A 22,898-nucleotide genomic window follows, 5' to 3' on the forward strand; every position below is an offset into this window, starting at 1 on the left:
TTCAAAGTGAAAGGTACTACAGTTTTATTGGGAATCAAAACAGCTAACTTGCAAATTTTACACACACATTCACATAAATCACATGGCCGTGTGAGCACATAACATAGGCCTGTGAGTGACAGCTGACTCCCTCTAAGAATAGAAATACATTCAGGTTCATGTCAGACCTTTAGTGCTCATTTCCACATCACATTTCAAAAGCAAACTAGCTTTTCTAACGTTTTTTTCCTAAAAAAATCTTGTTTCAAGTTAGGATAACAATTCATGGACTTCAGAGTTTATCTTTTGGTTACGCAAGTTTCATTGTACTCTGACAACAGCCACATTTAGGCAAATGGAAGCTGTTCTGTAGTTCATTTCCAGGTTCCCAGATCCCGGTCCATCTATTGCTCACACAGCTTGGAATGACTTACCAGCCTGCATATATAACTGTCGGAACCTGTCAGGGCTAGCCAGTGAATAAATCAAAAGAGAACGCTGGCTTGGTTTGAGATAGATGACTGCGTCTTAGGGGACACAGTTCCGGAACAAAATGCATGCTTTCCTACAATGTGTGCCACTTAGATGGGCTCCCAGCAGTGAACCTGGACTCCAGCTAGGTCTAAAATCGCTAAACTGTGTGTCCGATTACTCTAGTTGTCTTCCACAGGGGAATAAGCCACTACATGCAAAGCATCCCATCAGTCAGGAAGACAACTAGGAGCCTGTTTGTTTTAGGAAACCACTTAGCCACTGAGCAAGAACTGCTTCCCTAAGTGGAATCTCAGGCAAGTGTAGAGGTCACAGTCTCGCACAGGCCGACAAAATGTTCACCGCACATTGAGATGTCGTTCACTCCCATGTGGACTACATGCAGATGACCAGTCATTAACTTTGGGTTTCAGACGGCTTTTCCAGGAACCATGAGAAGGTAGTGACAGTAATCGCAAACATCTGTGCCTTTGGCTTCACCCCTCAGGGCTTTTCTTCCACACAGATAAGCATGGCAGATCAAATTCAAGGAATTATCCTATGAACAAATGCAGTCATTTACACCGAGGTGTCAGAGAGAGAGTGAGAAATCCATGTGATGTTTCTGCGAAAATCCATCTTATATTTTAAAAGCGATTGTTGCTTCATGTCTGACACCAGGGCTCTTTCATGTCATAAGAGATCGTGCGTCCCGTATTTAAAATATGAAGTGCTCTCCAAAGTAATCTTATGAAAACATCTAGACAATGACACATCCAAGCAAGTAGAGGGAAGTACCACTGTGTGCAGTATTTTTTTTTTTTAATCAAATTAGTTTGCGAAGCATTTGGGAACCAGAAACGATGGTGGCCGTGCTATGCACAAGTGCCACAGATGGATCCAAAATGAACCCAGCATGTTCCCGAGGTCTCAAATTTCTAGAACATATATGTATATGGCATAGAGAATTGAAGGGTCCCGCATTTCATGCAGACAGGGCCTTGAGAGGTCTCCCTGCTGCAGTGTGGGCACAGGAGGGCTTACTTATTAGCCTTCAGCCCGGGTGCCGATCTCTTTCGCATTTTCTTTAGGATATTTTTATCAAACAGCTGTTTTTCCCGGTAATGCACGGGTGGGCCCCGTAGGTACTTTTCTTCTGCCTCCTTGTAACCTAATCCGTCAAGTGCAGCAATTGAACAAATGATTGCTTCTGGCAGAAGAACTTCCACAACAAAACTGACTTTGTCATCCCTTGCCAGAGTCAGCCTCTTCTTGTCTATTTGTTTGTAGATTTCTTGTAAATGTCCCACCACGACATCCAGCTGGTCTTCATCCTCCAGGTATGTTTCAATGCAGAGAGTGTACCTCTTGGAATTCAGAAACGATGTCAGCCACCTGGACTGTTTCCTGCCTTTGACAATGTCCAGAAGGTGGTGATCGGCCCCCTTCTTTTTCACGATGAAGTCCACGAGCCTCTGGTTGGCTCGGTCCCGAGCAGCCCTCATCCGGTCAGGGAGAATCTTCTTGCGGGGCCTCTTCCCGCCCACGGAGGTCTCCTCCTCAGAATCCTCCAGGTCGGCATAATTGACCTTTGGGAAGTCAGCCTCCAGATCCCCGTCCTGGATGGCTTTCCTAACTGGGTAACTGACGTCAGCAGCATAATAGTCCAGGAAGGAGCCTGCAAAAGACCCACAAGTGAGCCCTTCTCTGTAGTGAGAAATCAGGGAGAAACACCAGTTCACACTTTGCTCGTACATTTTCCTGGCTCTCTTCATCAGTGTTTCTTTCTCTTTGCAGTCCAGGGGCTTTAATCTTCGAAGAGGAACTCGAATGCCACTCATTTCAGCGTGCATGTTTGCCTCAATCAAAAGCACCCTTGCAGTCTGCTCTGCTTGGCTGACGCTCTTTACCACCGCTGGCCAAAAGGGGTGATTTTGAAATTTAAACCAGACCATCATTCCTCCTTCAATGGGACAAGGCTCCTGTGGAGAAAGCGTGCTGGTCAGTTGTCCCATTTCCTGGCTGACATCCTTCTTAATAGCAGTGGTGGGGTTCACAGCCTTTGAGCTGGCCGAAGGTCGAGATTCCTGCAGCCCTTTCTCAAACTCTGGTACCTGCAGCTTCCTTCTCCTGTTTGCCAGACGGAGTGAACAACGCGGCCTCAGGTTAGGGGCACTGGAGGAGGCTGCCGCACCTTCCATGCCTGGCTCCCAGGGACCCTCTCCGTGGTCCTCAACATTCCTGGAGGAGGCAGAGCCCTCAGAGGAGGCAGCCGGGTTCTTTGCGTGGGTGTCAGGTGCCTCTTCTTTCAGAGCCTCCTCGGGCACAGTGAGGTTGAAACCTGGTGGCGGAGATGGAAGGATGCCTCCATCTTCAGCCCCGGTACCCCCCTCCTTGGCTATGCGATGCAAAGACCTAACTCTTGAGGTGTCCCTCTTTTCCTTGCCCTCTTTCTCACCACCATCTTCTGAAAGCGACGGTAAGTTCGGGCGCCTGCTGGAGCTTGGTGAGGACTTTGCTCGCCTTTTCCTTGGAAGGGGAGTGATGGTTGTGTGTGCCTGTGATTGGCCGCCTTCTGTGGTGTCTGGTCTCTGAGAATGCACCAGCCGCGGTTTGAGGTTTCTGCGTTTCCTGAGACGCCTCAGTAAGATCCCTTTGGCCTTCCGGTAGTCTTTAAGAGATCGCTTTCTTGGTCCCCTTCGGGACGGTGTAGTGGTCTCTGGATCATCCGATGCTCCTGCTGGGCACACATCTGCTCTCTCCTTCAGAATCTCCAATGCCACTGTAAGAGCGTTTCTGTAAGGCACTTCCTGTCCCGCTGGGACACTGGCCTTCGACTGGGCTGTTAGCAAGGAGGTAATGGATTCAATCTGAGACTCGTTTAGGATCTTTACGTCTGTGCTTTTCACTTTAATTTTTTCATCCACCGAGAGTATTTCAACTTCTAGAGAAAGTGCTCCTTTCCTCTTATTTCTTGGTGAGACCCCGGATCTGGACAAAACCCTTGCTGGCCACAAGTGGCCCTTCCAGTTGCATAGGACATACTCAGCATCCATTGTGATTTGGGTGTCCTCTCAAGAGGTGACTAATAGAGGTTGAGGGTTCTGGCCGTCAGACACACAGGCACGGCACATCTTCCCTAAAACAATGTCCTTCAGCACGCCTTTTGGCCTCGGGCCACAAAGGGTTTACTGCTTGTGTGGACCCTCCTTCTTCACCTGAGTCTCCCAGGGTCCCGGGGACTTGTGATTGGAATGGACTGTATAGGAGAACACTGGAAGGTGGGAAAGGAAGAGAAGAAAACCATTAGGGGAAAAAATTCCTTTTGTGAACGTAGAAGAACATTGATCAATGAGAATTGGAAGGAGATAAAACAAAGAACTATTAACAGTGTGTGTGTCAGACAGGGGGTAAATACAAGGCACGTATCGGGGAACATACAGAAGATACCTGAGGATTTTTTTAACCTTCCATACCCAGTTTCTTGCCCTGCTTGTTGTCACTCCGTATTAAAGAGCATCTGTGTGGGGAGGCGGGTGTCATTTTCCAGATCTCATTTGTGTTATTGGCCGTCTTGTGCCTTTTGTGCTCCCTGGGGCTCATCCTGGGGGGATGCTTCACTCGGTCCTTATTTTCTGGGGGGCGCTGATGCCACCCTGTGCACCCAAGGAAGCCAGGGACGATCTCCAGCCTACAGACCCTGAATGCCAGCCAGCCCAATCTTGGGTTCAAGAGCATGAGCTTAGATTCCAGAGGTTCACGAAGATCATCCTGGTGGTTACTGGTGCCATCCTTCATAAGGATTGCTACAGGCATGGGCCATTGGCTTGACCTGCCCTTTTGCATTGCACTACGGTGGCTCAAAAGGCTGTTGCCCACCCCCCTCCCCGCCCCCAGAGCTAAATTTTCAGAAAGAGATGGCTGTAGAGCGAGGAGCAGAATAAGCCACACTCCAAATGTCAACATGAAATGACCGCAAGTGAAATGTTTAGTAAAATAGGAACGTCTTACAAAACACCACATAGATCGAGGGAGGCGTGAGTCTATTTGCGGTACCTGTTGGTTCACACGTTCCAACTGCTTGTCCGGCAGACCCTTTCCTCTGCTCTGTGCCTCTGAGGTGCACAGTCCTTCCAGGGATCAAATGGCCTCAAATGTAGATACCCAGGACGTACGTACCTCTAATGTTGATCTAGAAAATCAGAAAGGCAGATGGGAAATTAAGCCAACGAAATGGGGATGGAGTCATCATTTTCCCTTCCCCAGCTCTGGAATACAGGCTATTCTGAAGCAGAAATGTTAGTTACATCTCATTTGGAATGTAGACCTGTCTCTCTGCTTCCTTCTTTTGCATTTCAAAAATATTTCCATGTTAACCTGTTTAGTTTAGGCTGGTCCTCCTATTTCAGAACCATGGCCACTACGGCTTTCATAATAGCCTTTTTGTCCATCTTAAATGCAAAGATTTAATAGTAGCATTGTGTGTATGTGTGTGTGTGTCTCATGTGTGTTAGTGTGTAACGCTAATGGTGTCTATTATGTAAATGTGTGTTGGTGTTTCTAAAGTAAGTTTGTGGAATACAGAAACCATGCAGAGGGGTATACATGGGAGGAAATACATTATAGGTGCTTACTGTCAACATGATAGTATGAGGCTTCGTCGCACGTTCCCTATGCACCATGTACTTATGCATGCACATATTGCCTAGGACTGTATTTCTTCACTCAGGAGCAGTATGGGATCACTGTTTCGTGGGCATCTGATTTTTTGCATCGGTTTTGTGAATCTCTTTTGGCAATGCGGTTTCCATGATTTTTAAAAACTTCATTTAAATACATTTCAAACATTTATTTATTTATTTATTTTTTCATTTCAAACATTTAGATGAGTGTGATGCAGAAAATGCAGTTGTTCACTCAATCTCCCTCCCCACCCCTCAAGAAATACCTATTAATGGGTTTTACTTTCCGCATATACTGTTCAATTATGTATCATAGTTCGCTTACAGATTTTAGCTCATCCATTAACGGTTTCAAATGGTACGCTTTGTTTTACAAGAGATTATTTCCCTAATAAACCCGTGTATGCAGGACTTTGTTTACACATACTCCTAGCTACAATATGAAATGTGTGATGACTAACGACACAGACTTTGGGCCCAGCCTGCACAAACCTTTTCTTGCCAGAATGTGTGATCATGCAGGTATTGTGTCCTCTGCTTTACAGAACCCAGTGTACTGGCTCTTAGAACACGGGTGTCGGGTGTCGGATGAGGACACAGAACAAAGAGGAGAAGGAAAAACAGGTGACTCAGCCAACTGCAGTCTCCCTGCAGCAGGATCTGCCAGTCTCTCACACAGAACAGGAGTGCCTGAATCACCTCAGCTCCAACCAGACCGCCAAGACACACCCATACTCACAGATACATACACAGACTCAGAGTGATGAGGTTAGAGACCCAAGATGCCTGATATTGATGCATGGAATCAATGCTTTCTGCTCTACACATGCATGCAAATATTGCTGCTTCCAGGGCAGGGGTTCTTTCCAGCTCGTCTCATTTCCTTATCTTGGAATTACACACAGAGAATCTAAAATGCTGTTTAAGATTATAAAGTAGGAAAAACCTTAAGGATCAGTAAGCTGATCACCCAGAAGGAATGCGAACTGCAAATATATGAGTCTCACACTTTTAAATTCTGTTTAAACCTATTTTCTATAAGATATTAGAAAGGGCTTGGAAAACCATAGCACCTATTTGAATATTCTCTCCCATTCACGTTTGTGTACATCTGTTCAACTACGAAGCACTTTAATGGAGTAACTTGCAGCGGACAACCAAAATATCAATTGCAATCATTTTGTCCGGTTACCAAAACAATGCATCCTTGAGAGACGCAGTCAGAAGGAAAGGGTTTTTATTGAAAATATAAAATCCTCCATGGCCTATTCACCATATGCTTTGGCCCACTGTCCAAACAGCTTCCATTTAAGGGTTGGCACATAATGTTGCAGATGATTTCCTTATTTTTTCATCCTAACAGGAGCACAGCTCTCTTCTCTCCCTCTAAGGGTGCATCCAGGTGGGTGTGTAGACAGACAGATGGCAGTTGGACAGAAAGAGGGACAGATAGAGGGAATTATATGTAAATGTTGATCCTCTTCTGCACACCAGGAACAAGTATTAAAAATAGAACCCTGAATGACACTGAAGTAACTATTAAAGTGACCCCCAATCCTCGGAGGGTTTGGATCTGAACATGTATCCACAATTCCAGTTTACAGTCATACCAAACATGCCTGCCCAGTAAAAATGAATAGAATAAAACAGAAGGGGAATCGTAGAAATAACAACTCCACGATTTGTAACTTCAGGGTCAATTCCAGACCATCAAGAAATAGAACCCTCAGATGAACCAGTTTCAATTTTTAAGTCCTGCTGTTAACTTTAGTCCATTTGCTCCTTGGCTAAGGAATGAGAGAACGTGGTGGCAACGAATATTTATTTCTCCAATCAATGGCCGTGACTTTTGGAAAAATGATTTTGGAAGATTTGTTCCTTAACTCCTTTCCCCGTTGAGGGCTGTGATCACTTCCAAACAAAAACGAAAACAACCCTCTGAAGGTGTTGTCTCAAAACAAGGGCACTGTCCTTGATAGGACTCCCGCACCCCTCCACTCCCCAGAGGCAGAACTTCTCTCATCTTTACCCCAACACCCTCTCATCCCTTCCCTAAAACCAGGTCTTATTTATTGGACCTTTTTTTATGTTTTTTTCATTCTGAGAGGGAGGAGGAAGGCGGGGTCATAGGGAGAGGGAGAGATGGAATCTTAAGCAGGCTCCATGCCCAGTGCAGAGCCCGACACAGGGATAGATCTCATGACCCTGATATCATAATGTGAGCTGGAATCAAGAGTGGTGTCCCCAACCGATTGAGCCACCCAGGCACACCTTGGAGCTACTTTTAAGCTGTAGGCTTTGGGACCTTAAACTGTCCCTAAAGCATGTATTTCCATGAATGGACAAGTTAGCAGGTCCCCCTTTTGGCTATAAAGGCACATTTTATGCAATAAGTTAGAGAGAAAACACGTTCTTTCCTACTATTGCACCTTTGCAGTGCCAGATGAATCCAGAATGAACTTTCCACTTGTCAAAGTTTTTAACCAAATTCCATTTGTAGAACAACTGGGTGGGAATTGGCATCTTCAGAACTTTCCCTTATGTTTTTCACTAGTTTTGTAAACTCATAGAGGTCACACCTATTTGGAAATGTGGACCATTTTTGTACAAACATTTTATTTTTTTAATTTTTTTTTAATTTTTTAAATTTATTTATGATAGAGAGAGAGAGAGAGAGAGAGAGAGGCAGAGACACAGGCAGAGGGAGAAGCAGGCTCCATGCACCGGGAGCCCGATGTGGGATTCGATCCCAGGTCTCCAGGATCGTGCCCTGGGCCAAAGGCAGGCGCCAAACCGCTGCGCCACCCAGGGATCCCTGTACAAACATTTTAATGGCAAGCGTTGCAGACTGAAAAATCGGGACCCACACTCAGTTTCATCAAAGAACTGAAAAAATTAGGCTTGCTTCTCACCTACAAATGATCAGCTACAAAACTAAAAGCACGTACACCTTCCAATTGCCAAGCTCTGCCTCCAAATTTTCCCTTAGCAAAGAAGGAACCACAGCAACTACTCTTGCAGGCACACACCATCAAGAGCTCTCTACTCTTGAGGAGGAAAAGCATAAGTGCTCGTGCAAGGACTACACAAACGTCAAGGATTCCCTCTGTTCCTTATTTTAAGACTAGAGTGACTTCTGTCCCATTCCTTTAGCAAACTCAGGTGGTTTCTCCCATCAAGCAGGTCAATTTTCTTCCAGAGATTCTCTGTTACCCCTCCAGTCACTGTTACCTGCCACAGGGAGACCTCCACTTCCCTCTCTAACAGTGATGAAATCATGCACAGCCTTAGGACTGAAAAAGTCAAGGGCATCCTGGTCTTTCCTGCAGGCGAGACTTCCATAATTACTGATAGCCAGGCGAGTGGACAAAGTGTGTATTTCAGAACCTATTAATTTCCCTGTGTCGTGCACAAGGAGAAAAAGGTGCCCTAATTCACAAGACAACTCACTGCATCGTAGCTTGTCATAACGGCATTGGATGTCTGCCAGGTGCTTGCTACCCTTGGGAAAAGACTAACAAACTGATAATCTAAGCCAACAAGGGCATGTTATGCATCCAACACGAGGACTGATGCAGACCTTCATGTGCTGACAGAGAAAAAAATTCAGACCCCCCCCCCCAAAAAAAAACTACCTAGAGACCAATGAAGCACAAATAATACGCTTTATGTAAGGCACACATTCACATGAGAACAACGGTGTATACTTCATCTCAGGACACAAAAGATATGTCAATGGAAGAGAAGATTCCAGAATGATAAACAGAAATGTCATGGCACTGTTGCATTGGCAAGAGAATGAAGGAAAAGGACAGAAGTGGATGGCGAGGGTAGACATCATTTCTCAAATGTTTTAAAACATTACACGGAGGACACATTTACGTGTACATAGGCACCGAAACCTTACTTTGCAAAGATTCTAAGGTGATATGAAATGAAATCCTGGATGTAAGTGAACAAAAAGCAGGCAAGCAAAACAGTACCAACCATTGCATAGAAAGCGATGCAAATACATTGCAAATGTCTTTGAGGTACATTTTCTATGGATCAAAGGAAATGTTCATTATTAAAATGTATATATTTAACCACAGAAGATATATTGTACTGCAGTCCAAGAAGAGAGAAGGGCTGCTGAATGTGTGAAGGAACAATAGGCAACAATGTTCCAAAATAAAGAAAAATATCAGATGGTGTACTGATATGCCAACCTGCAAGCATAATATATTCCCTCCCTCTCCCTACTCTCCCTCTCCCTCCCTCCCTCCCCCCCACCCCCGGCTCTCTGACTTTCACACAAACACAGACACACACACACAGGTCTAGGCTCATTATAGTTAAAACTTCTAGAACCCAGTGGGAAAAGAACAGCTTTAAAAGCAAAGAGGGAAAACCAGCATGACTATTAGACAACACCCTCTTACTATTTTTATGAAAGAGAGCTTGAGTTATTTGGAGATCAAAAAGAAAAAAACAAGAGTGCCATGACAGGAAGAGTGGGCACTTGTAGTTCCGGAGAACCCAAGGGACAATACGGTGGTTCTGAGAAGCCGTGACCTCTGAGGAGGTTACGTCAGAGCGTGGGCTCTGACTTTGTCTCTTAGAGATGTTTCTTAGTTCATGTGTGTGTTGGCTACTCATATTGAGCACAATATCATCCCCTAGGCTACACAGAGTCACATTAGATCTTCCAATCCTACCCATTTGCCTCATTTGCTGACTTCTTTTGCTCTCTCGACACACATAATAACTTGACTATAAGTCAGTGTAAGTGAGTCAACTTACATCTTTAAGGGTTCATGGGACAATCATCAAGCAGAAGTACATGATGAGGAATATTTGGGGATCTCTGCTTTCAAGAAGTCAGGTAACAATGCCCTCGGGCAATGGTGTCACCTTAGGACAGCAGAAAGGGGCCCTGGTGTGACAGAGGTATTCAGTCACCTAAGCCCCCCTGCCCCAAGAGAAGCTGCCATCCCCCCTGATAAAACAGGAGGGATTAGAGCTCTTAATGACCAACTATAACCCACACACTGGCAACACACAAACACACAGACGACTCACATTGATAGCAGACACCGACTAGTCCGATGTTTCTACAGTTACTCCATCTCTCCAGTCTGTAAATATCCTTGTTAAATGTTTCTTCTGTCTCCAGGAAAGAATGGCTTACCCCAGTTGTCATGGAAACCAGAATGTCATCAAAAACGGTCTTCCTGATGTTCGCTTTCTATGGAAACCAGGAAGTACTAATACCTCCTCAGATGCAGAGCGCTGATCGTGGTCTCAGTCAATTACACCCTGACCAATCCAGTGAATGAATGAATGAGTGAGTGAATGAATGAATGAAACATTGAAGACAATATCTGATGGTCTCAGAAAAGGCATTGAGGGCAGGGGAGTTTTTGCAAAATGGGTTATGGAAGAAATAAAGTGGAAAGATAACAGCTTCTGTCTTCCCTTCACACACACACACACACACACACACACACACACACACACACACACACACAGGATCCAGGTTCCGTTAAGGACTTCCTTTCAACCTGCCAAGACTCATGAGGCTGGGTGTATTTCTGTGGGTGGGATTCAAGGACTCTCAGTCAATTAAAAATGACCCAAGAGGAGAAGATGTGTCAGGATAAAGGACCTGGATGTCAGAGGTCCCGTTTGCCTTAACTAGAAACTCGGGCAAACAAGACCAAATGACCCTCAGTGCACCCTTGGATAACGCGTACTGACAAGGTTTTCAGGACACCAGTGGTTCCTGAGAAGAGAGACGAGTCCCTAAAAAAAAAAGGCCCTGGGGGAAAAAAAGGCCCTGGGGATCCCTGGGTGGCTCAGTGGTTTGGCGCCTGCTTTTGGCCCAGGGTGAGATCCTGGGGTCCCGGGATCGAGTCCCACGTTGGGCTCCTGGCATGGAGCTTGCTTCTCCCTCTGCCTGTGTCTCTGCCTCTCTCTCTCTCTCTCTGTCTATTGTGAATAAATAAATTTAAAAAAATCTTTTTTTTTTAAAAAAGGCCCTGATGGAGGACAATAGGGAGATAGAGATGAGCCTCTCACATTTGGGATGTGCGCTCAGCTTGTACTGCCGCAACCACACTGCCAATGAAGGCTAAGCCCAGAGGTAGGGCTCCTCTCATAAGGGCACACAGCGCACACTTCCTCTCTCATTGTCATCTACATTAGGGGACTGAGCTGCCCTGTGACGCAGCTGTTTCCTGTTAATGAGCTTCAGGCAATTCTTCTGTGGCCAGTCCTGGGAAGTGTGATGTGCTGGGAACAGGTTTTCGGGAGGGGAGAGTGCAGTTCCTATTTCCAGGGTTTTCCTATTTCCATGTTGTAAGTACTCCCATTATGTCCGACTTCCAACCACTGACACGATGTCACCGAGTGCTGATTTGGCAAGTGATGCCCCAAATCAGCCCTCACAAGGTGACGGTTCCAGACAGACCCAGTACAGCCCTGGACCCCAGATTCCAGAGCCAGACAAAGCCCTCTCGTTCTACGTGCAATCCACGAGAGCAGGGCAAGCTGGACTCTTACATAGAACTGTGTGCCACCTGAATGAAGGCTTTCGAAAGGTTCTTGGTGAAGAGGAGAGGAAGAGGCATATCAAGAGCCTCCATGTATGTAGCCTATGTAGTTTTGGGGGAGGGAAAATAGTGGGAAGCACCCATGGCCAATCTTTTCAAATCAGAGATGCTTTCTGAAAAACCAATGCAGGCCTGAGTCTCAGCTCTGCCTCTCCTCAGTTCTGTGACTTGCACATTGTGCCCTAACATCTCTGTTCCCTGGTCTCCATTTTTGTCAAATCAGCTCCTAGTGCCTCTGCTCTTAAAGGGTTAGTTAAAACTTCAGGAAAGAACAGTAGACATCAGCAGTGCCGGGTGATCATTCTGGAAGACCTGGCGGGGGGTGGGGGGTGGGGTGTTGGTGGTCCCTGAGAACCTTCTGGACGGCCAGTGAGATCTTCCTCTCCCTACTCAGTATCAGTGAATCTGGATTGCCCGGTTGCCTTTCCATTGAAACAACGGATTGTAAGAGGTGAAGTGAAGAGGCAGATATGAAAATCCTAACTCTGGGAAACGAACTAGGGGTGGTGGAAGGGGAGGTGGGCAGGGGGTGGGGGTGACTGGGTGACAGGCACTGAGGGGGGCAGTTGACGGGATGAGCACTGGGTGTTATTCTATACGTTGGCAAATTGAACACCAATAAAAAATAAATTTATAAATAATAAAGAAAATCCAGGTCTTTCCTATTCCGGTAGGTATTAAATAGATTGGCAGAGATGAAAAGCAATACCATACTTTTAATACTTTTGTTTATATTCAAAGAGTAGTAATTTTATTTCATGGAGCATATTTACATGTAAGCAATAATAATCTTAATATTATTTTTAAAAGAATACATAAAAGTGGGACTGCCCAGGTTTTTTCTCCCCCAAATACTTCAACATTTGATTACCATGGTTTAAGAAGCATTATCTTTATTTCTAAATTTTATGTAAACTCAATTAATTGACATATAATGTATCATTGGTTTCAGAAATAGACATTGGTGACATATGACACCCAGTGCTCATTACATCATGTGCGCTCCTTAATGCCCATCCCCGAGGTACCCCGTTCCTCTAGCCCCTTCCCTTCAGCAACCCTCGGTTTGTTTCCTATGATTAAGAGTCTCTTATGGTTTGTCTCCCTCTCTGATTTCTTCTTGTTTTATTAAAAATTGTTTTTATTGAATTAAAATTCACATAACAGGGATGCCTGGGTGGCTAAGCGGTTGAGCGTCTGCCTTCGGCTCAGGGCATGATCCTGGTCCCAGAATCGAGTCCCACATCAGCCTACTTGCAGGGAGCCTCCTTCTCCCTCTGCTTATGTCTCTGCCTCTCTTTCTCCCTCTGTGTCTTTCATGAATAAGTAAATAAAATCGTTTTTAAAAAAGAAGTTCACATAGCATGTTAAAGTGTACCACTCAGTGGCATTAAGTAAATCCGCAGGGTTGTGAAACTGTCACCTCTACCTTCTTAACAAAACGTTTTTATGAGTTGTAAAGGAAATCTTATACCCAGTCACTCCTCACTCCCACCTGCCCCCAAACCCTGGCAACCTCAAATCTACTTTCTGTTTTTATGGGCTGGCTTATGTTGAATATTCGTATGAATGGAATCACACAATACATAACCTTTTGTGTCTGGCTTATTATGTGCAGAATAATGATCTTATTATTTTTATTATTTTTTAAGGATTCTATTTATTCGAGAGAGGCAGAGATATAGGCAGAGGGAGAAGCAGGCACCCCACGGGGAGCCCAATGCGGGACTCGAACCCCGGACCCCAGGATCACGCCCTGAGTTGAAGGTTGATGACGCTCAACCAGTGATCCACCCATGCCTCCCTAGAATAATGATTCTAAAGTTCATCTACATTGCAACATTCCTTTTACTGTCTGCATATTTGGTTGTACGGATAGTCTACCTTACGCTTGAACCACCAAGCTGTTTTCAACAGTATCTATACCGTTTAAAATTCCCACCAGCAGTGTATAAGGCTTCCAGCTTCCCCACATTCTCAATAGCAGTTTGTTTATTTTCCACTCTTTCCCCTTAATGTTAGAAATTCTAGGGGCGTTAACAGCTATTGTTAGGCTTTGGTTTGCAATTCCTAATGACTAAAAATGTTGAGCATATTATCATGTGACTTTTGGCCATTTGTTTATCTTCCTTGGGGAAATACGTATTCAGATCCCTTTCCCATCTTTGTTTTCTCATTTGGTTGGAGTTGTAAGGGTTCTTTCTATACTCTGGTTGCTATATTCTCCCTAGACATATGATTTGCAGGGGGAACCCTGGGTGGCTCAGCGGTTTGGTGCCTGCCAGGCGTGATCCTGGGGTCCTGGGATCGAGTCCCACGTCAGGATCCCTGCACGGAGCCTGCTTCACCCTCGGCCTGTGTCTCTGCCTCCCTCTCTCTCCGTGACTCTCATGAATAAATACATAAAATATTTTTTAAAAAAATCATATGGGCAGCCCGAGTGGCTGAGCGGTTTAGCGCCAACTTCAGCCCAGGGCGTGATCCTGGAGACCTGGGATCGAGTCCCACATCAGGCTCCCTGTATGAGGCCTGCTTCTCCCTCTGCCTGTGTCTCTGCATCTCTCTCTCTCTCTCTCCTCTCTGTGTATTCTCATGAATAAATAAATAAAATCTTTTTTAAAAAGACATATGATTTGACAATGTTTTCTCCCGTCTTGTAGGATACCTTTCTCTCTCTCTTGATAGTGTCTTTTATGTTTTGTTCTTTTTAAAAGATTTTACTAAATTATTTGAGAGAGTGAGAGACAGAGCAAAAGAGAGAGAGAGAGAGAGGGAGAGAGAAAGAGAGACAGAGAGAGAGAACAGAAGCAGGAGGAGCAGCAGAGGAAGCAAGCTCTCCGCTGGGCAGGGAGCCCGATGCGGCGCTCAATCCCAGGACTCTGACACCACAACCTGAGCCGAAGGCAGATGCTAACCGATTGAGCCACCCAGGTGCCCAAAGATGGTGTCTTTTAATGCAAAAACTTGTTTTCATATTGGTGAACGTCAATTTACCCATTTTTTTTCTTTTGTTGCTTTTGGTCTAATGTTTAAGAAGTCCGAGGTCATGGAGGTTTACTCCTACGTTTTATTCTAAGAGTTTTATAATTTTAGCTCTCACATTTAGGCGTTTTATGTATGCTGTGACTAGAGTGTCCAAGTTTGTTCATTTGTATGTGGATATACCGCTGTCCCAGAGCCACTTGTTGAAGAGACTATCCTTACCCCCTGGATGGTCATCATCAGTCATCTCTCACCCAACACATTGGTGTACTTACCGTAGCCAATGAAATGCTGAGCATTATGAGGAAGGGGGTCAGAAGTACAACATAAATCATTGGCTTAGCCTTGACCGTTAACTCGAAGTAGACACTATGGAAGTAGGATTGGACTGAATAAAATATTGAAGATTTGCTTCCAAATCTTAGATGAAAGAAGTAACATGTGTGATTAAAAACAGAAGGAAAAAAAAAGCCTAGAGCTGGTAGCAAATCAAGGCAGGCACCAAAAGGTGAAAGGTCCAAAGAAAATAATATGGGGGGGGGGGGAGAGAGAGAGAGTGAGAGAGAGGAATGGAGAAGGATGGAAGCCAATAGTATCCCTCACTTTCAAATTGTATAGTATATCTGAGTAGTGGAATGAAGTATGAATTTCATTTACTCTGTAAATTTTATACTTTGTGAAAATTATCATGAATCTTTATTGCTTTTATTATTTTTTAATAATAAATTTATTTATTTATATTTTTTAAAAATAATAAATTTATTTTTTATTGGTGTTCAATTTACCAACATACAGAATAACACCCAGTGCTCATCCTGTCAAGTGCCCCCCTCAGTGCCCGTCACCCATTCACCCCCACCCCCCGCCCTCCTCCCCTTCCACCACCCCTAGTTCGTTTCCCAGAGTTAGCAGTCTTTACGTTCTGTCTCCCTTTCTGATATTTCCCACACATTTCTTCTCCCTTCCCTTATATTCCCTTTCACTATTATTTATATTCTCCAAATGAATGAGAACATATAATGTTTGTCCTTCTCCGATTGACTTACTTCACTCAGCATAATACCCTCCAGTTCCATCCACGTTGAGACAAATGGTAGGTATTTGTCATTTCTAATGGCTGAGTAATATTCCATTGTATACATAAAGCACATCTTCTTTATCCATTCATCTTTTGATGGACACCGAGGCTCCTTCCACAGTGTGGCTATTGTGGACATTGCTGCTAGAAACATCTGGGTGCAGGTGTCCCGGTGTTTCATTGCATCTGCATCTTTGGGGTAAATCCCCAGCAGTGCAATTGCTGGGTCGTAGGGCAGGTCTATTTTTATCTTTATTGCTTTTATAATTAGAAGAATGACTTGACAGGAGAACTTAAGGTAACAAAGAGCGCTCTGTATTAAGGTATTTTTGGAAAGTAGAACGTTCTTTATGAGCTAACCTCTGGAAGGATAAATTCAAAATTCCTGAAGTCCTCTTGGCACCGCTGTAAGAAATCAAAACGTGAAATCTTCTATAGACTTCTATAGACAGGAGTCATCCACGACCTGTGTTTTTGTATAGTCAGAGGACCTCTGACATATATCAATTTGATTTCTCCTTACAATTGTACTTATTTATTTCTGGGAGACACACACACACACACACACACACACACACACACAGAGAGAGAGAGAGAGAGAGAGGCAGAGACATAGGCAGAGTGAGAAACCAGCTCCATGCAGGGAGCCCTATGTGGGACTCAATCCCGGGTCTCCAGGATCACACCCCAGGCTGCAGGCGGCACCAAACCGCTGTGCCACCGGGGCTGCCCTGCTTACAAGGTTAAAACAGACAAGTTCTAGGTCGGTGTTAGAAAAGTCAAGAGCTGTTATAACTCAAAAGGAGTCATACCTCATCTTGGTTTATTCATGGAGCAGATGTTCCACTAAAGTCCCTTGTTCCAATTTCTTTCCTGATTTTCAGATTTTTAATATTTTCCTCACATCCTTGGTGGGCATTTGCAAAACAAAGACAGTGGTTTTATGAAGCCACCAGATGGAGATATTGAGCTGCCACTGTTTGTGACAGTCAGGTCCTTCTTGACTAATACAGTGGTTCCAAGTTTGAGAGCAACCTGGAGAATTTACTGAAAATGCAGATTCCTAGTGCTCACCCACATGGTTGATTGGGCAGGCCTAGGACAGATCCAAGGAATCTGGACTTTAACACTCTCCTTTCAGGGATTCTGATATATCGGTGATCCCATGCACCACCCTTTGAGAAGCTCTGATGTAAATGGCCATTGAAATCATGCACATAGGTGGAAACATTTAGGGAACGTGTATCGATTGAGAAAAGAATCAAGTAAAACCAAGTCCTGAGGAACATCATCATGCGAAGGCTCATTTGAAGAGAAGGAGCTAGCAATGGTAAGAAGAAGTCGCCAGAATGAAAGGAGATAACGGGAGACTATGCAGTTATGGAGGCCAAAGGAAAACAGAGAGAGTGGGAGGGAAAAAAAGGAGATAAGAAGGGTCAACCAGACTGCATGCATTTTTGATCGAATTTATTCACACATCCGTCATCATCTTCTCTGACTTCTTTGGAAGAAATACTGCCTTAAACAGTAAGAATGTGGGATCCCTGGGTGGCTCAGCGGTTTAGCGCCTGCCTTCGGCCCACGGTGTGATCCTGGAGTCCCGAAATCGAGTCCCACATCGGGCTCCCTGCATGGGAGCTGCCTATGCAGCTGCATCCGTGCCAGCTGCGCCTTTCCAGTTCCAGAAGCTTTCCTAGCAATGCCACCAGTATCATCTGGGACACGTATCATGGCCAGCCCATGGGCTGGACTGAGCCACGTGCTCATCTTCTGCCTCTGCCTGTGTCTCTGCCTGTCTCTCTCTCTCTCTCTCTCTGTCTCTCACGGAAAAATAAATTTAAAAAAAGAGTAAAAATGCCCTTGTGATGTCTGACACACCCTAAGTTATTCATGTACTTGAAATATATATTTCCCGTCCCAAGTCCACATTTGTTAATGAAATGTTACAGTTAATCCTGATGATGAAAATCAGTTAGTTTTTACGCTTTGAAATATGTAGCAGGCACCGGCTTGCATTCAATGTTTGATATTCAGGAAATTGTGTGCCAGTGGCTCACAAAGTGGCCACAATAATGGCAATACAATAAACACGAAACGCCGATCACCATTACGATAGAATGAATCAGAAACAGTAATGCTGCTATACTGTTACTAATATTTGACTGGTTCCCGGATATTACTGAGGGCCCGTACGAGTTTTTATGCATTATTTCACTTAGCGGCATCCAAAATATCACGAGACAAATACTGTCGGTATGCCTTTAAGATAGTACGAAAGTGATCAAGGCTTCGAGAGAGAAGTCAAGAAGTCAGCTCGGTGTCTCACAGTCCCCGAGCGGGACAGCCCCGTTTAATGGCATGCTGGACTGTCAGTTGGTGCTTTGAGCATTTTTGTGAGTTTCCCTTTAAGAAAACCCAACGTAGTCAAGTTTTGCATTACTTTCAGAAAGGCACAGGTTGCAGGGACCTCCCGGTCGCCACCTAAATCCTTGCTCTCCTCTTCTTCCTGGGCCCCATCTAGGCATCATTCGCCGGCTTGCCTTGCTGTTACGTGTGACCGTGTGCCTGAGATCCAGGCAATGGGACGGCAAGCGGAAATGAGGCGTGCCACTGCCAGGCCTAACTTGTAAACACCTGGTACCTGGTGCACCTCTGTGCTCTTTGCCCCTTCTAGCAAACTGCCAAGGGGGCCACCTCCGGGGCTCCCGTGGGAGCCCCACGTTGGGTGTGGCAGACTTTCTGACAGCCGGGGTCCCTGTGGAAGTGCATGGATAGTGCCTGCCAGGAGGACCCAGTCACTTTCCCAGTAATGTGCCAAGAGTAATAGATAAACTAGTTGAGATAAACCAGTTGAGTCCCTGTACACGTTTGGGTTTAGGTGTTAGGGTAATAGTCTACCACCCCTGACACAAGCTGGGCAAAAATAAATTTCAGGTATGCGCTGCTCTGTCACCGTGAATTGCGTCTTCCTGCTTGTTGAATCAAGTAGCTCATACAGGGGCTTTGTTTATTCCAGGTAACACACGGTAGGAATACATAATCCAGGGCTGGTACTACACCTCGGGAAGCCAGGATCTCCTCTCTTCTCGCCCCTCTCTCCTTAAATGTGGCTTTTGTCTCCAGGGCCACGGGCACTGCGTCTGTATCACTGGCAGGAGCAAGTGGGAAAGATCAAAGGGGAATGCCGGCTGCGTCTTTCCAGTTCCAGGGGCTTTCCTAGGAATGCCACCGGCGTCATCTGGGACACGAATCACGGCCAGCCCAGGGGCTGGACTGGGCCACGCGCTCACCTGTCTGTGCAATGGGGTCAGGGTTCTGTTAGTAAGGACGAAAGGGTGAGGGAAGGGGTGCTCGGGGAGGTCCAGGACCTGCCACAGCACTTACACGTATCTATACTGATCATCCAAATCCCCAGTGGGAGCTTCTGACAAATCGCGATTCCTGTCCCGGTGCCAGCCATAGGGAACCAGAATGTCCCTGACAATTTGGAACCCGAAAGCCGTGGTTGAGCTACTGGCCCTTGCTCTACCGAGGACAGACCCTTGTTCCCGTCATCTGGTCTGGTCTGCGTGGACTCTTCAATGGGTTTGTCATTTCATAACGCTTAGGTGCACTCCAAAATGCCAGAGGCAGCACCTTTCTCGATTGACATGTTTTGAAATTTACATGGAAAACAAGAACTTTGTAAAGGACTTCCACCTCCTCAGTCACAGCCTTCAAACCATTTTCTGCAGTACTGGGACAGGCAGGCACTACTGGAGACCATGGCTTGTAGCTGAAGACGTGCTGTAGCCCCAGAGCAGCAACGGGACGCAAAACAGTGAAGAGGCGAGGGCCAGGGGTGGGCAAAGGGGTGGTGGAAGGGGAGGAGGGCGGGGGGTGGGGGTGAATGGTGACGGGCACTGAGGGGGGCACTTGACGGGATGAGCACTGGGTGCTATTCTGTATGTTGGCAAACTGAACACCAATAAAAAATAAATTCATGATTAAAAAAAAAAAAAACAAACAAACACGCCAAAGGTCTGGCCCTTCCTCCACTGTGCGGCTCTGCAAACTTGGGTAAGCATCTGTAGTCTCTGACCATGGTCCTCTTAACTTATAAAGGGGCCTTGCACCAATTCACCTTCCAGAGGGTTATTAAGGTCATCCAATGAGTCACGGGTGTGTATCCCTTCAGGCCAGGGCAGCATAGCTCGCTGAAGTGTTGTCTGTATTCATGGGCAAACAGTGACCAATACGAATTGTGAGTTCCAAATCTGCTTGGTAGAATGATAGAGGCTTCCCGCATGGTCAAAGTGAGGCACGGGAATAGGGTCCCGTTAGCACACAGAGGACTGGATTACAGTGCAGGGAGAGGAGCGAGGCGGCACAAGTCACAGCGACAGGCAGAGGAAGGAGTGTCAACCAAGGGTCTCGGCAGAGAAGTTGGTTGAGCTCGTTCGAGGGCCCAGTGGCAGGCAACAGCCACGGTGTGCTTCGGGCGGTGGCAAGCAGCTCAGGATGGGGAGGATAAAGGGGGGGAGTCAAAGGAGACGAGGTGCTAAGGGTCCTCGTATGTAGGGTCGACCCTCGTGTGGAGGCTGTCAGGAATCACGGAAGGATCTGAGTCATCAGAGTGTAAGCTTAATACCGGAGGACTCGGAGTTGGGCCTGACCTAGAATCTTTGTTTTTACTCTTTAGAGATTTGTGTTTATTTATTTCTTCCTGAGAGACGCAGAGAGAAAGCGAGGCAGAGACAGAGGCGGAGTTGGAGAAGCAGGCTCCAGGCAGGGAGCCCTACGTGGGACTCCATCCGGGGTCTCCAGGATGACGCCCGGGGCCGAGGTGGCGCTAAACCGCTGAGCCGCCCGGGCGGCCCCGACTTAGGAATCTTCATTGTGCCACAGGCTGTGGCTTTTGGCACAGGATAAACGAAAGGAGCGGTGGGACGGGACAGAGAACCAGAATCGGGGACATAGCGAACCTTGATGTGTGACCGGGCACAGCTGATAGTGGCGAAAGCGTGCACCCTTCAGAAAAATGGGGACGGTACGGTGACTTTTTTTTTTTTTTTTTTTCTTTTCCATGGGGGGACAGAAGCAATTAGATCACGACCGGACAGCAAGCACAAAAACCAATTTCACGTGAGCAGAGACTAAAAGATACAAAATAAGCCCTTAAGTCAATTTTGAAGAAACATTTATGACCTCGGAGTACAGGCAGCTTTCATCCTAAAAGGCCCGGGAGGCCAGGAAGCACCTGGGTAAATCGGAAACGTCACAGTTTATAGACGCCTTGCGCATCAAAGGACATTATCAACAGGCCACGCAGGCAACCCGAGGAATGGATGAAGATCATTGCAAATGACCGACCCGGTAAGAGAATAAAATCCTGAACCGTTAAAGAGGTCCTACAACTCACCCGCGGTGCAAAGAAAAAAAAAAAAAACAAAACAAAAAAAAAAACAGAAAGAAAGAAAACCAACGCGCACCCCAAAAAGACAGAAACCTTATTAAAAATTGGCAAAGGACCTGAATGGGCATATGTCTAGAGAAAGGACACCCGTGGCCCCGTCCCCGTAGGCACTTGAAAAGGTGGTCTGCGTGAGTAATCGCCAGTGGAATGAAAAGTCAGAACCGCAAGCAGCAAGCACTTCACACCCTGTAGGATGCCTGTTTTCAAACAGAGAAACACGAGGCAACAACCAAACGAAAGCCAAAACCAAACAACTGGGAATTACAGGAGCTGGCATGATGTGGAGAAAGGGGAACCACTGTGCACTGCTGGTAGGACTGTGAACAGGTCATCAAGTCCTCTGAAGCCTTGGGCGCATTTATTTTTATGTGTTTCTCTTGGGCTCATTTAAACACCACAGAGCGTAATCGCACACGTTCGGCAGACGTGAGATTCTTCGTAGCATCGCTGCCGTCCAGGGCGCTGCAGTGGAAATAAGGGCACGTGGACGGAGGAGCAATGGGGCGAAGGCATTGAGGAGCGGTTCCCCGGGGGCGGGGGCGTGTGCTCCCAGGGGGAGGGGGAAGGGGGCCGCTTCCACCGAGCGGTTCCCGGGGGGCGGGGGCGTGTGCTCCCAGGGGGAGGGGGAAGGGGGCCGCTTCCAGGCCTATTCCCGGGGCTCCACGGGATAGCACAGACCCTGTTAGGACACAATGCTGGGTGGAAAGGGACGTGGCGCAACCGCCAACGTCAGGCAGGACGCTGACAGGAGTTCAGTCCTCCTACCCGGGCAACCCAGCGGGAGGCCAGCACAGTGAAGGACACGCGCAGGGGTCTGTGAAACAGCACCAAAGGCAACCTACCAACCGCCAACCCAAGAGCGGAGCCGAGACAACGGAGGGGGTCGTTTGCTCAGGACCCTCGGGGAGACGGCTATTCCTCCGGGAAGCGGAAGCGCTGGGTGGAAAGGGCCCCGCCAGGAGCCCGACGAGGACCTGCGAAAAGCCTTCCGCCTCAGGTCAGCAAGGTGGAGGCCTGAGCGGCCACCTGCTCCACAACCCAGTACCCTTTAGTGATTTCCCAGGAAGATGAAAGTAACGTCCTCGGGCTGCAGAGCCGGAAACGCGCAGCCTGGGCCCCGGGGCTCAACCCTCGGCCCTCAGCCCTCAGCCCTCGGCCCTCAGCACTCGACCGACCCTCGGCCCGCGGCCCTCGACGCTCCACCCTGGGTCCTGACCCAAGACCCTCGGCCCTCGCCACGTGAGCCCCGTACCTCGACCTCCCTCGACCCTCGAATCTCGACCCTCGAACCTCGACCCTCGACCCTCGACCCTCGATCCTCAGGGCCGGCAGGCACCGGCGCCCGGAGGGCAGGGGGCCCGAGGGGCGTGTCTCTGGCGAGGTCCCGCCTCCCGCATGCGCACTGGGCCAGCCCCTCAGCTCAGCGACGCTCCCGCGCAGGCGAGGCTGACTGGCTCCTCCCAGTCAGTCGCGAGGCCCTCAGAGGAGCCTGGTCGTCGCCGCGGAGGACCTGCTGTGGAGGTCGTTGTGTGCGCGGAGGCCTGAGAGGGGCGGGGGATGGGGATGCGGATGGCGATGGCGATGGCGATGGCGATGGCGATGGCGATGGCGATGGCGATGGCTGGGGCGGAGGGAGGGACAAGACAGAGGCGATGGGG

General features: G+C 47.1%; 2 protein-coding genes across 5 annotated transcripts in view; one reads left to right on the forward strand and one right to left on the reverse strand.

Annotated features, from left to right (window-relative positions):
* On the reverse strand, positions 1-22,624 carry LOC140628771 (PWWP domain-containing DNA repair factor 3B-like). Of its 2 annotated transcripts, none has more exons than XM_072818278.1 (3): positions 22,493-22,624; positions 4,507-4,642; positions 1-3,724 (listed from the first exon to the last, which is right to left on the reverse strand). In XM_072818278.1, the coding sequence occupies exon 3, from the start codon at positions 3,504-3,506 to the stop codon at positions 1,491-1,493; it is 2,016 nt and encodes a 671-aa protein (XP_072674379.1). In that variant the 5' UTR covers positions 3,507-3,724; positions 4,507-4,642; positions 22,493-22,624; the 3' UTR covers positions 1-1,490. The 2 variants fall into 2 exon arrangements, with proteins under 2 accessions (XP_072674379.1, XP_072674378.1); XM_072818277.1 differs by lacking the exon at positions 22,493-22,624 and adding an exon at positions 10,194-10,300.
* Positions 22,275-22,898, forward strand: part of LOC140628772 (synaptonemal complex protein 3-like) — a 13,874-nt gene continuing 13,250 nt past the window's right edge. The window contains exon 1 of one of the 3 annotated variants that reach the window (XM_072818282.1): positions 22,275-22,764. In XM_072818282.1, coding sequence (XP_072674383.1) covers positions 22,308-22,764 — 457 coding nt within the window. In that variant the 5' untranslated portion in view covers positions 22,275-22,307. The remainder of the gene's footprint in view (positions 22,765-22,898) is intronic. The other 2 variants (XM_072818281.1, XM_072818279.1) reach the window with 2 other exon arrangements.

This window comes from Canis lupus, chromosome X (genome assembly GCF_048164855.1).
Source record: "Canis lupus baileyi chromosome X, mCanLup2.hap1, whole genome shotgun sequence".
Classification (NCBI taxonomy): domain Eukaryota; kingdom Metazoa; phylum Chordata; class Mammalia; order Carnivora; family Canidae; genus Canis; species Canis lupus.